The following is a 14,128-nucleotide window of genomic DNA, read 5'->3' as shown; positions in this document are numbered from 1 at the left end:
GTGCTGGTGTATGTTGAAGAATCCACTGCAAACGAGTCGCGATGTTGTGTAGTGGAGTGACGGGGCAGTCTGTAACTTCCTCCATAGCACTCTCTTTGCTCCTTCGATTTCCTTGGTTTGTCTGCAGTATTCTGATAATTGCCGTTGTATCTAGACGGACCTTCTGCTCTTCTGTTGAGGCAATCTCTATTACGCTCCTCTTTCCAGTAATAAACTTGGCCACTTTCATAATCATTGCAGTCCCGCATGAACTTGCGCCTCTTGTGCTCTGTTATTTCAGCTTGCAGTTTAGCCAAAATTTCATTGTGTTCCGCAATGGTCGATTCTACTTTTGTTGCTCCCATCTTGCTCACAACTTCTGCCTTCACCTTTGCAAATTCCTCTGTTAACTCTTTCATTTCCATATCCAGACATTCGATTGTAAGCACCATAAAGTCTAATAAACATTTTTTACTTATTTCTTGCCATCTTGTATTTATCAAAGGAATGGCAGTACATACATTCAGTTTATTGGCCACTCTCAAACTTCTTGGGATTATATTAGAGCAAACATATTCAGTCAATGCCGACCAATGTAATTTCAGATTTAGAAGTCGTTTCTCCAAGAGCAATAGCTCCTCAATTGGTTCATTCCTGTTAGGGCACCCAAGATTTAGGGCCATATTCTCTCCTATATATTCTCTCCTTGTCCCAGGATACGTTCAATTTCAGTATTTCTATATGCAAATGTGGTAGCTGTTTCTTTAATCTCGTTCCCCAATTGTGACATATTGGCACTAGTTAAGACACTCTCTCGTAACCACAATAGGAGTAATGCAAATTAGAAAATAAGTGCGACTCACCAAGGTTTCTTGTCGGTTTATTCCACATGTTATCCTGTGTTTGATATCCCAATTGATAAGTCGATAAATTGTTGTGATCCAAGGCAGCAAAATTGACTGCAGTATTCTTTATTGGGGATGGAGTTACACAACATGTCTCGGGCTATGCCTTTTGTAAAGTGTAAAGGAACATTCAAAAAAACTAACTTTTAAAATCTCATGTGACTAATCCAGTGCATCATGGGTAAACCATTTCCATTAACCATTTAGTATGACACATCCATTAAAGTGCATTGTGCAAATACAATTATTAATATATAATATAAATTATAAAGTGCATAGTGAACAGTTCATTTATATCAAATACATACATTATCTAAAATTTAACATTAATAAAGTGCATAATATATCAATGAATTAATGGAAAAAAGTGGGAGATAAGTAGCTGTAAAGTGCACGTTTTCATTAAATGTTATAAAATTATTGCAAACATATGGAGTTTCAAGTAGAAAAATTTATTTATCCATTTTAATTCAGCCAAATGTGTACTTTACAATATATAGTTTTTCGGGGGAAGTCAACCCATTGTTAGCTGCCTTCATGACTCTGGAGTCTATGTTTATGTTTGGTGTTATGCTTTGGAAATACCTAAAAATAATTTTTTAAAATCCTCAAACGAATGGTAAATAAGGGTTCCAATTCAGTTGTGTTTTTTTTATTTAAAAGGATATGTTACATTATAAAATACATTATGACTAGTGCAGTATATTTACTATAAAAATTATATACTTCAACATGAATTATTTGCTAATATTGCTAAAAAATTGTCCCAGTTCTTATAAGGTAAAGATAGAGAAATATTATGGAGTTAGCTCCAGAGACAAAACCATACATAGTGAATGAAAACACACACTACTATAATCCACACCTCCACACAGTTACGTTACCAAATTCTACAGCCCAACACAAAATGTTTGTGACTGTGACTTCTCCAACTAATGGTTCTTTATTTATAAGTTGACATATACTTGTAATAATCTGTTTGAAGGGGTTGTTCACTTTCAAACAACTAGTTGTTTTCAGATAGATCACCAGAAATAACTACTTTTTCCAATCACTTTCTATATGTCACCGTTTTTCTAATATTTAAGTGTAAAGTATCATTTTTCACCTGGGAGGGGGTCAATGTATCAATTTAGACATGTTCTAAATTGATACATTTAGTTGATACATTTCTTATCTTTGTCCCTGCTGAGCAGAAGCCATGTGTTTCATTACAGGCAGCTGTTAGAATTGATACAATAGTTGCTAATACTCTAGAGATGCTGCTGAGAAATGTATCACCTAACTGTATCAACTAATTGTTGCAAAATTGTAACAGTTTAGAGCTGCCTGACAGAAACACCAGAGACAGGGAAATTCAACTTTAAACTTGGATTTTGGAAACACAGTAAAAATTAAATAACGGAAAGTAATAGAAAAAAGTCTTTATTTCTGGGGAACAATCGTAAAACAACTGAACTGAAAAAAGTGTTTGAAAGGTGCCCCTATAAATAACCCAAATGATAATATAAATTCTTCTTTTCGTTGTTCACTTTTGTAGGCACCTCTTATATTACCATAATCAACTTCAACATCTCTTTATCCATAGTGTGTTTTCAAGCTGAAATCCACCCCTTGTGTGCAGTGACAGACAGATGGCATTTGTGTCACTTAAAGGGCACCAATCAAAACTAAAATACACTATGTGAAAGTTCAAGAAATCAGATTTTTAAAACCGTTAGAATTGTTTGTATAATGTAAATCATCAGCTCGTATACCTTCTGCAAGAGCTCCCTTATCTCCACTGCAGTTCTAGCTGAGGCAGGCATCTTGGATTTCACTGGCTCCTCCTACCTATATCTTCCAAGCCAACTGCAGCTGTGAAATCTCGCCCATGCAATTGAAATTCCTTGTTGCTTATCAACCCTTTTAAGCTATTTTCAAATCAGCCAAACCTCTGTGTTAGCTGCCACCTGCTGGAAGTTAGTGTGTGCCCTTCATTTGCATAATAACATCACCAGCAGGAGACAAGATACGGAAATCTCCTGATACTTTGAGTGGAGGAGTTTACTAAAACAAGGCATTCTGGGTAGAATACTCAAAGCAGTGTTATAATCTGAGCATGCTCCTGAAATTTGCACATTATAGTCTCTGTTATAGTCTCAGTATGGCCTCCCTCAGTGAAAGAACCCATTTGACAAAGGAAGGGATTTTTTTTCAAAAAACTATATATGTAGTTTGATTAAACGTGTTTATGTTGTACTGGTCAGATTGTTAATATGTGTTTGATTTTGGCTGTGATAGGTGCCCTTTAATATGTACAGCGTGCCATTTGCCTTTACTCTGGTGAGGACAATCCCCTATGTAGCCGTTCTATTTCACCTTTATCTTTGTAATTAATGAAGATATGGCTAACAATGTGAAAATTGGGTCTGGATAAAGGTCTATATACAAGGTCTAAATACTGCAACCAAAAATGTAAGCAATTAAGGGCACTTTCATCATATTTTTGTCATGGCCTCTTTGCATTTTGCATTGTCAGCATCTGTCTGAGAAATTGGGATATATAGAATGTAGGTAGGAAGGACTTTTATACCATATGGAGCAGTGGCGTTACTACTGGGGGAACAGGGGGTGCGATTGGGCCAGGGCCCGCACCCCCTCAGGGCCCCCCAGCAGCTCGGGTGCCACTGACTCTGCCAGCAGATAATGAAGTAAGGAGGGGGGCCGGGGCCCGGCTGCACATCCCGCACCAGGGCCCGCCCCCCTCTAGTTACATTACTGATCTGAAGATTATCTTGTAGTTGGTTTATTGTGGCTTGCATGCAGTTGCCATGCTATGTGTTAGCGTAAAACAACTTTCCCAATCTCTTTCTGTGAAAAAGCAATTGAAATATTTTCCCGTTGTAGCTTGTATCTGAGATATTGTTTACCTAGCATATATCTGAGAAAGTGTAAGGGTAGCCAAGCATAGGTCATCAATTGGGGTTGTGTCTAAGTTTATATGATTTTTTAGTAGGCTTAAAAGAACAGTAACATCAAAAAATAAAAGTGTTTTAAAGTAATATAAATATAATTCTGTGTTGCCCTGCACTGGTAAAACTGGTGTGTTTGCTTCAGAAACGCTACTATTGTTTATATAAATAAGCTGCTGTGTAGAAATGGGGGCAGCCATTCAAAGGAGAAAAGGCTCAGGTTACACAGCAGATAGCAAATAAGCTCTGTAGAACATAATGATGTTATCAGTTAACCATTAGTAAACCTGTGCCATATAGCCTTTTTCAATTTCCGCCATTGCTACACATCAGCTTGTTTATTTGAACCATAGTAGTGTTTGTGAAGCAAACAGATCAGTTTTACTAGTGCAGGGCAACAGTACATGATATTTTCATTACTTTAAACTCTTTCATTTTTTGGTGTTACTGTTAGGTATGAAGATCCAAATTATGGAAAAATATAGTATCCAGAAAACACCTGGTCCCAAGCATTCTGGATAACGGGTGCAATACCGGTATAGGAAAACCACTATATTTTTTTTTTTAAAGATTTTTGATTAAAAAAATGTGTTAGTAAATAGGCCCCATAGACTATTAAGCAATATAGCACTGGGTCACCCTCTTGTATGAAAATATTCAAGGTCCCTTTAAGAACACTGAGTGGGGACACTACGGGTCTATGAAGATATATTAGTGATACCAAAGTAATATGAGCAGAGTTATGCGTTACAATAGTGGATTGAAACACCTCAGTGTGTGTAATGCAAAAGGTCTCCTCAACTCCCAGTGAAAAATAAATAAATCCTGTGTGACAGAACAGATGCGGGAAGCAGTCTGGCAGCTTTAATCCACACTAAGCTTGTAAATACTGAAGTAGAGAAAGGCTACTCGGAATCCAGGGGATATCCAGTGCAAGGCCAAGACAGTTGGGTGCCCTAGGCAGACCAGACGGCCACATCACCCCTCCTCATACTACACATGAACAAGCGCACACATGGTGATGGAGCAGGGAGCGCATGCACATGTGCTCACATGTGAAGACAACGCTGTTGGACAGCAGTCTGTGGTTAGTTGTCAGGGGGACAAGGGCCCAGAGCAGGGGAAGAGGTACATGCCTGAAGCCTCCCACTCTTGCGTCCTAGGCATGTGCCTCTTCTGTCTACTACCAGCCTTCCACTGTCACAGAGGCTGATGGGTAATCCACAATTCTGATCCAGTGCACATGCTGACAACTCACTACAGGGCTGAAGTCATAACTGTTCTACAGGGAATACTACCCTAGCAATAGCCCAGGCCTGCTGCACTAATCCCATTAACTGTAATGGCTAAATGGAAAAAGGTTAACAACCTCCCTGCCCTGACTTCAGGGTTCGCGATATGGGTAAAGTTTCTACAGTGAAACCCAAGATCCCCACTTGAACAGGGCAACAAGAACACTCACAGGAGAGAACAGACTCTCCTGGATTCAGTATTAATTTTAGTAATTAATTTCAATATTAATGTGATTGTCTATGCTTTTTTTCTCTTTTTCCTGGACAAAGTCTTCTCAATCCTCACTCTTGTTTTTGGCTCCAAAAACCCTTTCCAAGAAGTTACAAGGTCAGAAGCATATCAGTCTGCTTATAAGCCAGGCTGTGGTTGTGTGTGTGCATATATTTTGTTGTCCCAGATTTAAAGTCACGGGTTAGGCATTTAGGAAAAGGGTAAGTGACACTTTCCTACATGTATTACAGTGTCCCATTAAAGCAGGCCATAGCAGTTTGAAAATTATATAACACTATTATTTTTTATATAAAGGGTATACCAAACCCTGTTCTATAAGGGATTCCCTCAGAGAGCTCCAATTTACTTGATCAATGGATTTTTCTGTATCAGTGGAGAGGAAGAGGAGTGATATCTTTAAATGCTGTGAAGTGGAATAAAGGGAAAGTGTTCCCTGGATTCCCTTCTTGAGAAGAACCCTATGAATTAGATTGCCCAAGGGTATTAGCCAATTCACCAGCATTTTAGGTATTTGCCTATTCACCAGCATTTTTGAGCACAACTTATAAGGGGTATATTTATCAAAGAGTGAAGTTAGAGATCACCACAATCCTCTAGAGTGAAATTCCTCCACTCTACATTCATTTCTATTGGATTTTTAAAAGAGTACTTGAGTGAAATTAATTATTTGATAAATATGCCTTTAATAATCCCATAGAAATGAATGGAGAGTTGTAGAATTTCACTCTAGAGGACTGTGGTGATCTCTAACTTCAATCTTTGATAAATATACTCTAGAGTCAACATTTAACAATGATATTGGCCTGTAGATGGCACAGTTTGAAGTGTAGTTATTTTTTTTTATAAACGTTGTAAATAAAAATTGAGTGATATGAAGTAAACCTCTTGCTTTCTTCTTCTTTTCTTCTTTCTTTTTTTAATGTTATGCAAATAATAAGTTGTATTATTTTGAAAATATTTTTTCATTTTTTTTTCTAGGCTACATTTTGATGTATCACCAGATTCCCATCATTTGAAATTTCCAGATTGCTTATGTTTGTTCTGAACTGATTATTATCTGCTAGACCCCATCAAAACAAAATAAAAGTGCTGAGTAGACTTTAAAGGAGGAAGCGTTTGTTGGATAACCATAAATCGTTGTGATGGCAGTGAATTCACTCTGGATATCATCCACACTGGTACTACTGTTTCCAGGGAGCTGTTGGTCAAAACCCAAAGGTTCAGCACATATGAACTCTGTAAGGATAGATGGAGATCTAATCTTAGGAGGTCTTTTTCCTGTACATGGAAGGGGAAGTGATGGCAGAGCCTGTGGAGAACTTAAGAAGGAAAAAGGAATCCACCGTTTGGAAGCAATGCTCTTTGCTCTTGATCGCATAAATTCTGATCCGGAGCTTCTCCCCAATATTACATTAGGGGCCAGAATTTTGGACACCTGTTCTCGGGACACGCATGCACTGGAACAGTCACTGAGTTTTGTACAACCACTTATAGACAAAGACAGAGCAGAGGTGCGGTGCCTTAGTGGAGGGAATCCTATAATTGCCCAGCCAGAACGGGTAATTGGTGTGATTGGGGCGTCGTCAAGCTCTGTTTCCATAATGGTGGCCAATATTTTGCGTCTTTTCAAGGTGGGTGCACATGCATGGAATACAAAGGACCATAAGTATTACTATCTGTAAAGAGTGGCACTAGAATTCTGTGCATTTTTAGATGGTATCACTGTTTGAAGGCCAAAGCTGTGTTAGATATGTAACTGCTTGTGCACTTTTACTGTGTAGGATTCTATGTAAGTTTACTGGAATTTACTTGAAAATCATCCACCTCAATGGACTTGGACATGGACAGATTCCACCAGTTAAGAGTGAAAGCTTGTCGTTAGCAGTAACACCACAGATTTATAAATAGGTAACAGATTATACACCAATGTTATACTTTTATTGATGCCAAATAAAATACACCCTTTTTATAAATATGCCCTAATGCATCATTAATAGTAAGTAATTATACACACTCTCACACACATATGATATACACAATTTTTTACCATCCGTAAGGGCAATCCTTACATGTAAATGTAAGGATTGCCCTGCTCAATAAAATCAAGTGGGGTCTAAGCCTTCTTTTCACTTTGTTTGGTTTAATAATAGATATGTTTATTTTAACATGTATGAGCTGAGTGTGGTTTTAGGCAAGCAATGATCAGTATATTATAATTGATGACCATGTTTTATAAGTAGTTGTATGGTTCCTGAAACACTGCACATTTAGCTGGTATTATAAAAACAGATAAATTAAGTTGTTGTTCAAAGGTGAATTATAAATGGTTAATTATAAACTGGATTACTTTAGCGACCAGACTGAAACATGCAGAATACACTAATACTGTGTATAGTTGGGTTGTTCACCTTTAAACTATTTTTAAGTATGATGTAGAGAGTGATAATCTAACACAATTTGCATTTGGTTTTCATTTTTTATTATTTGTGTGTTTTGTTAGTTATTTAGCTTTTATTTAGCAGGGCTCAGCAATTTCAGTTGTCTGGTTGCTAGATTTCAAATTACCCTAGTAACCATGCACTGATATGAATTAAATAGTGGAATATGGATAGGACAGGACCTGAATAGAAAGATGAGTAATACAAAGTAGCCTTACAGAAAAAAATTTTTATATGGGGTCAGCGACCCCAATTGAAAGCTGGAAACAGTCAGCAGAAGAAAAGGGCGATTATAACAAAAACTATAAAAAAGAAAAAATGAAGGCCAGATGAAACTAACCAGAACTAACCAGTCTATAAAATACTAACTACTAAAATAGTTAACTTAAAGGTGAGCCACCCTTAAGGACATCTGTATAATTACTAGTTTCTACAGCCATGGGCATGTATGGAAATTATTTTATGGGGGAACAAAATCAACCATAAGCAATCTGTTATCCTAGACATTATGCAAAAACTTTGTGTGAAATGTAATGCAAGGTCTAAGAGATTAATTATAGGGAATTAATTGCATGGCAAAGCCCAGCAAGTAGTCCACAGTTTCTGGACTGGAGGTGCTGATTAAAGAAGAACTAAAACCAAAGAGCATATAATTCTAAATACTATATTTTACCTATTAAACTTATAGTATCAGTCCAGAGGTTCATCAACCCTTTAACAGTTATCAGTGCTTAATGATCAGTGTCTTCAAAGTTGTGCATAGCAGGTCCCCATTTTTTAAAGCAGCAGTCTCTCACAACCAGATATCCTGCTTCCTGTGGCTGCACTACGCTTCATCAGGATAAGACTCATCACTCAGCCCCTGTGCTCACAACATCTGTTATCCTGATCATATCCTGCTGGGTTTCATAGGGCCTTCTGGGAGATATGCACCTTACCTGCACCTTACCTGTACCTTACCTCTAGAGTTTTCCCAAACACAGTTCTACATATTGCCCCTCTGTTCAAGCCTGTCTGGTTGGCTACTTAGCCATCAGACAGTGGACTCTAGAGAGACCATTATGTTGCCACTTTCCTGCCTTAAACTTAACAGTGAAGCTGAAGTTTTGTATGGAACCACTTTGTTACTCTTGTATTTCTTTTTGAGGCATGGTCTGTAATGAACCTAAATGTCACGGTCGGCACCCTAAATTCAGAACCGATACCTAGCACCCTGGTCTTGGCTCATGCCTTCTGCCTTTGGCCTCGAGAGGAGCCCTCAGCTACTCAGATGCCGCCAGGTCTTAAAAAGAGAGGTGCAAGGCGAGGGGTCCTGGACAAGCAAAGGGGCATGACCGGATAGTAAAGTCTTTGGGCAGAAGGTTGAAGTAGAAGGCGTCAGGGAATAGAGTAGTCAAATCAGGCCTGGTCGAGGCAAGCAGAGAGTTAACGTAGTCAGGCAGGCAAGGGTCAAACCAGGAAGTCAATCAGAGGGTAAAACAGAATCGGAGTCAGTAATCAGGCAGGGGTCAGGATACAGCATGTAGAATCGTGAAAGCCAGGCAAGGGTCACAAAAGAAATCAATCAGAATCAAAAACAGATCAGGACAGATAGCAAAAACTCAGGAGCACCACAGGATAAACCAATCATGGACAAGGGACAATAATTGGAATGAGCTTTTTAAACCTTTTAAAATTCGTGCCATTGCACGCTGGCGTCATCACGCCACTGCGCCTGCACCTTTAATTCACGCCAAGGCACGGCGCACAGAGATCTGTAAGAATGTACGCATGCGTTCCGTTCGGCGCAGGCGCGGGCGCGGTAATGCGCGCCGGCGCGTGACGCGGACGCCGGCGACGGTCGATGACGCGGTGGCGACGGCTACGGTCGCAGGCACAGGGACGTAGGCGGAAACGCCTATGACGGACGCGCTGGCGTCAGTTCCGCGACGTCAGCGTGAGGACGCTAGTTTGGCGCCAAAAGATATGCATTTAAACCAGATTCAGACTAACATGCATTGCCTGGTTATTAGGTTTATTACTGAAACCCTAGCATCTCTTACTACTTGAATTGCCTGTTGTGACCCTGCCTGAACCTGGACTACGATTTCTGCTGCCTGCCTCGACTCTTCTGCTTGTCTTATCGTTACGAACCTCGCTGCCTGCCCTGACCTCGGACTTCCTGACTACGGCCTTGCCTTATCCTCTGTACCGCGTTTGATAGTCTCATTGGCTACTCTCCACACCCCTGCTCCCTGTTCCATCCCAGGTGGGTAGTGGTTGTGTGAGGCGCTTGTGAGTTCAAGATCTTCAGCTCCAGCTCCTTCTCCGCCTGGATCACACCGGTAAGCCTGACAGTATAACCAGGCCCAAAATGGATCCAGCTGAAGGGGCCTCTCCGTTTGCTGTCTTAACCCAGCAGCTGTCCTCTCTGACGCAAGCGGTCCGGGAGCTGCAAAGTGGATATGCTCAGCTACAGGAGCATATCAGATCTCATCCGCCAGCGGCTCTCCCTTCCACTTCTGCTGCCACTCCTCCTGCACCAACAGAGGTTCAAGTCATCACATCGGAGATCTCTGAACCCAAGGTGGCTTTCCCAGAGAAGTTTGCCGGAGACCGGAAGCTGTTTCGGAATTTCAGGAGCAACTGCAAGCTGCTGTTCTCCTTAAAGCCCCACACCTATCCTACTGAGCAAACCCGGGTCGGGGTTATTATCTCTTTTCTCACGGGAGAACCACAGACCTGGGCCTTTCGTCTCATGGACCGCCACAGTCCAGTCTTGGCTTCGGTGGATTCCTTTTTTGACGCAATGGCGGTCATTTTCGATGATCCCCACAGAGTCGCTACTGCTGAGGCTGCCTTACATGCCCTGAAGCAAGGGGTCCGTCCTGCTGAGGATTATACGTTGGAGTTCCGGCAATGGGCAGATGACACAGAATGGAACCCTGCCGCACTAAAAAACCAATACCGCTTCGGACTTTCCTCTGAGTTGAAGAACGAATTGGCCCGTACTGGCATTCCGGACAGTTTGGAAGACCTCATCCTCCTCGCTATCCAGCTTGATCAGAGGCTCCGAGAGCGTAGAGAGGAAGAAAAGGCGGAGAAAGCGGGTCTTTCATCTCAAACCTGGATGTTACCATCTGCTCCTCCTCCGGTTCGGATGCCGTCCACCTTTTCTTCAGCCATGCCTCCGCCTGTCTTCAGTACAGCCCCAGAGCCTATGCAGATTGGTGCTATTAAATCTGCTTTATCTCCGGAGGAACGCCTCAGACGCCGCAGACTGAATCTCTGTCTTTACTGTGGACAAGCAGGCCATCTGCTTCGGGGTTGTCCGGTCCGCCCAGCGGGTAAGAAGTTGCTCGAAAAAGACTTCACTCCCTGCCATGTTCCTGTGCCTCTCCTGACAGTCTCTTTGTCTTTACAGTGGGGAGACCAACGGGTAGAACTCCAAGCAATCCTTGACTCTGGGGCCAGCGGATGCTTTCTGGACAATAGAGTAGCACTACGGTTCCAGATTCCGCTCCAAGCCAAGAAGAATCCCGTAGCTCTCCGGGTGGCTGACGGGTCTCTGATTACCTCAGGCCCTGTGGTGCAAGAGACCGTCTCTCTTTTTGTTTTGTTGAATAAAGGGCACGCTGAAATGATGAACTTTGATGTGGTGTCTTCTCCTTTATTCCCCGTTATTCTGGGATTACCTTGGTTACAGAAGCACAACCCATCCATCAATTGGGCTACCGGTGAAGTAAAATTTCTTTCAAATTTCTGCTCTTCTCGTTGTATTTCTTCTTCAAAGAGGGTCTGTTTTTTATCCCCTACTTCGGAAATTCATGAACTTCTTCCTCAGGCTTATTGGGAGTTTTTGGACGTTTTCAATAAGAAAGGGGCTGACAAGTTACCCCCTCATCGCATTTATGATTGCCCTATTAATCTTCTTCCTGGGGCCCAGATTCCGTTTGGTCGAGTTTACCCTTTATCCGAGTCAGAACTTGTGGAACTTCGTTCTTATTTAGATGAAAATTTGGCTAAAGGGTTTATTAGACAGTCTTCTTCTCCAGCAGGAGCTGGGATTTTCTTTGTCGAAAAGAAAGACCATTCATTAAGGCCGTGTATAGACTACCGGGATTTGAACAAGATCACAGTTAAGAATCGTTACCCACTTCCTCTCATTCCTGAACTATTTCAACGATTGGCGGAGGCTAAGATCTTTTCTAAATTGGATCTTCGGGGCGCTTACAATTTGGTCCGAATAAGAGAGGGCGATGAATGGAAGACAGCTTTTCGTACTCGTTACGGGCATTTTGAATACCTGGTCATGCCCTTTGGTCTCTGCAACGCTCCTGCAACTTTTCAACATTTTGTTAACGACGTTTTCAGGGACTTCCTCGATATATTTGTCATCATTTATTTAGATGATATTCTTGTTTTTTCTAATTCTTTGGAAGAACACAGAGTTCATGTGAAGAAGGTTCTGGCCCGTCTACGCACTCATCAGTTATATGCTAAAGTTGAGAAATGTGTGTTTGAACAATCATCTGTAGATTTTTTGGGGTTCTGTATTTCTCCTCAGGGTATTCAGATGGACTCAAGGAAGATTTCTGCAATTCTTAATTGGCCGATTCCATCTTCTAAGAAGGCCGTTCAACGTTTTATCGGCTTTGCAAATTTTTATAGAAAATTTATAAAAAAAATTTTCTCAAGTCATTCTTCCAATCACTGAACTGACGCGCAATAATCAAAAGTTTGTTTGGTCTTCTCAGGCTCAGGAGGCTTTTGAGAAATTGAAGACACTCTTCACTTCAGGTCCAATTCTTCACCATCCTGACGTTTCCCTTCCTTTCATTCTGGAGGTAGATGCTTCAGAACTTGCGGTGGGTGCTGTGTTGTCTCAGAGAACTGGGTTTCAAGAGGATCTTCATCCTGTTGCCTTCTTTTCTCGTAAACTGGCCAAGAGTGAGTGTAATTACGATGTGGCTGACCGTGAATTACTCGCTATCAAGCTGGCACTTGAAGAATGGAGGTACCTCCTCGAAGGGTCTAAACATCCGATTCTCATTTTTACTGATCACAGGAATCTGGAATATTTATGTTCAGCTAAACGGCTTAGACCCAGACAAGCAAGATGGGCGTTATTTTTTATGAGATTCAATTTTCATCTTACTTACCGACCTGGATCAAAAAACGTTAAAGCAGATGCTTTATCTCGAATGTTTTCTTCTGAAAACGAGGTTTCCTTGGCTCCTGAGACAATTCTAAATTCTAATAACTTTCTTCTGCTTCAACCAACCCTGGTGGATAGAATTAAGGACGCTTCTTTAAACATTTCTGAACCATTGTTACTGCCTAAGGAAGGTCTTCTTTTTCATCAAGGCAAGATTTTTGTCCCAGAATCAATGCGTTTGGAGGTTCTTAAAAATAGTCATGAGTCTAAATTGGCAGGTCATCCAGGTATAAAGAAAACTATTGTCTTGGCCAAGAGATTATTTTGGTGACCTGAGATGTTATTCTTCTTACCTCCAAGACGATTGGGTCAATCTTCTTCCTTTTGCGGAGTTTGCCTATAATAATTCCCATCACTCATCAATTAATCAGTCCCCTTTTTTCGCAAATTATGGTCTTCATCCAGTAACTTTTCCCTCTGCCATTGTTTCTGATATTTTAGTTCCCGCTGTCAAGGAAAGATTAACTTTTCTATCGAATAATTTTCAAAGGCTCCAAGAAAACATGAGGAAGGCGCAACAAAATTTCAAGACTTACGCTGATCGGAGGCGGAGAAGCGACCCAGAGTTCAAGGTGGGTGACCGTGTGTGGTTATCAACTGTTAACCTTAAGCTTTCTTGTCCCAGTAGGAAGTTGGGTCAACGTTTCCTGGGTCCTTTTTCTATCATCCGCCAAGTCAATCCTGTGGCCTTCCAGCTTAAACTTCCAGCATCCTGGAAAATACATCCTGTATTTCATGCTGCTCTTTTAAAACCAGTCTCGATGTTCCGATTTCCTGGGCGTTCGGCTCCTCCACCGCTTCCCGTGGTGGTTGACGGTCAAGAGGAATTTGAGGTGGAAGAGATCCTGGATTCCAGATTAAGAGGCAAACGGCTCCAGTACCTGGTGAGGTGGAAGGGTTATGGTCCGGAAGAAAATTCTTGGGAACCGGCATCCAACATCCACGCTCCTGAGTTGTTGGACAGATTTCATGGAACTTATCCTGGTAAGCCTGCTGGTTGTCGCGTCCTGAGGCCGCTCCTTGATGGGGGGCAATGTAAGAATGTACGCATGCGTTCCGTTCAGCGCAGGCGCGGTAATGCGCGCCGGCGCGTGACGCGGACGCCGGCGACGGTCGCTGACGCGGTGGTGA

At 41.4% G+C, this 14,128-nt stretch overlaps 1 protein-coding gene across 4 annotated transcripts in view; it reads left to right on the top strand.

Moving 5' to 3' along the window:
• The window catches only part of LOC108709442 (metabotropic glutamate receptor 4), a 257,543-nt gene that overhangs the window by 37,680 nt on the left and 205,735 nt on the right, over positions 1-14,128 (top strand). For all 4 annotated transcript variants that reach the window (XR_001934634.2, XM_041583822.1, XM_041583823.1 and 1 more), the window contains exon 2: positions 6,341-6,993. Coding sequence is in view for 3 of the 4 variants with exons in the window: in XM_041583822.1 (XP_041439756.1) it covers positions 6,505-6,993 (489 nt within the window). In the remaining variant the exon portion in view is untranslated. The remainder of the gene's footprint in view (positions 1-6,340; positions 6,994-14,128) is intronic.

The sequence above is a fragment of the Xenopus laevis genome, chromosome 2S (genome assembly GCF_017654675.1).
Source record: "Xenopus laevis strain J_2021 chromosome 2S, Xenopus_laevis_v10.1, whole genome shotgun sequence".
NCBI lineage: Eukaryota > Metazoa > Chordata > Amphibia > Anura > Pipidae > Xenopus > Xenopus laevis.
This window is presented reverse-complemented; position numbering and strand designations above follow the sequence as displayed.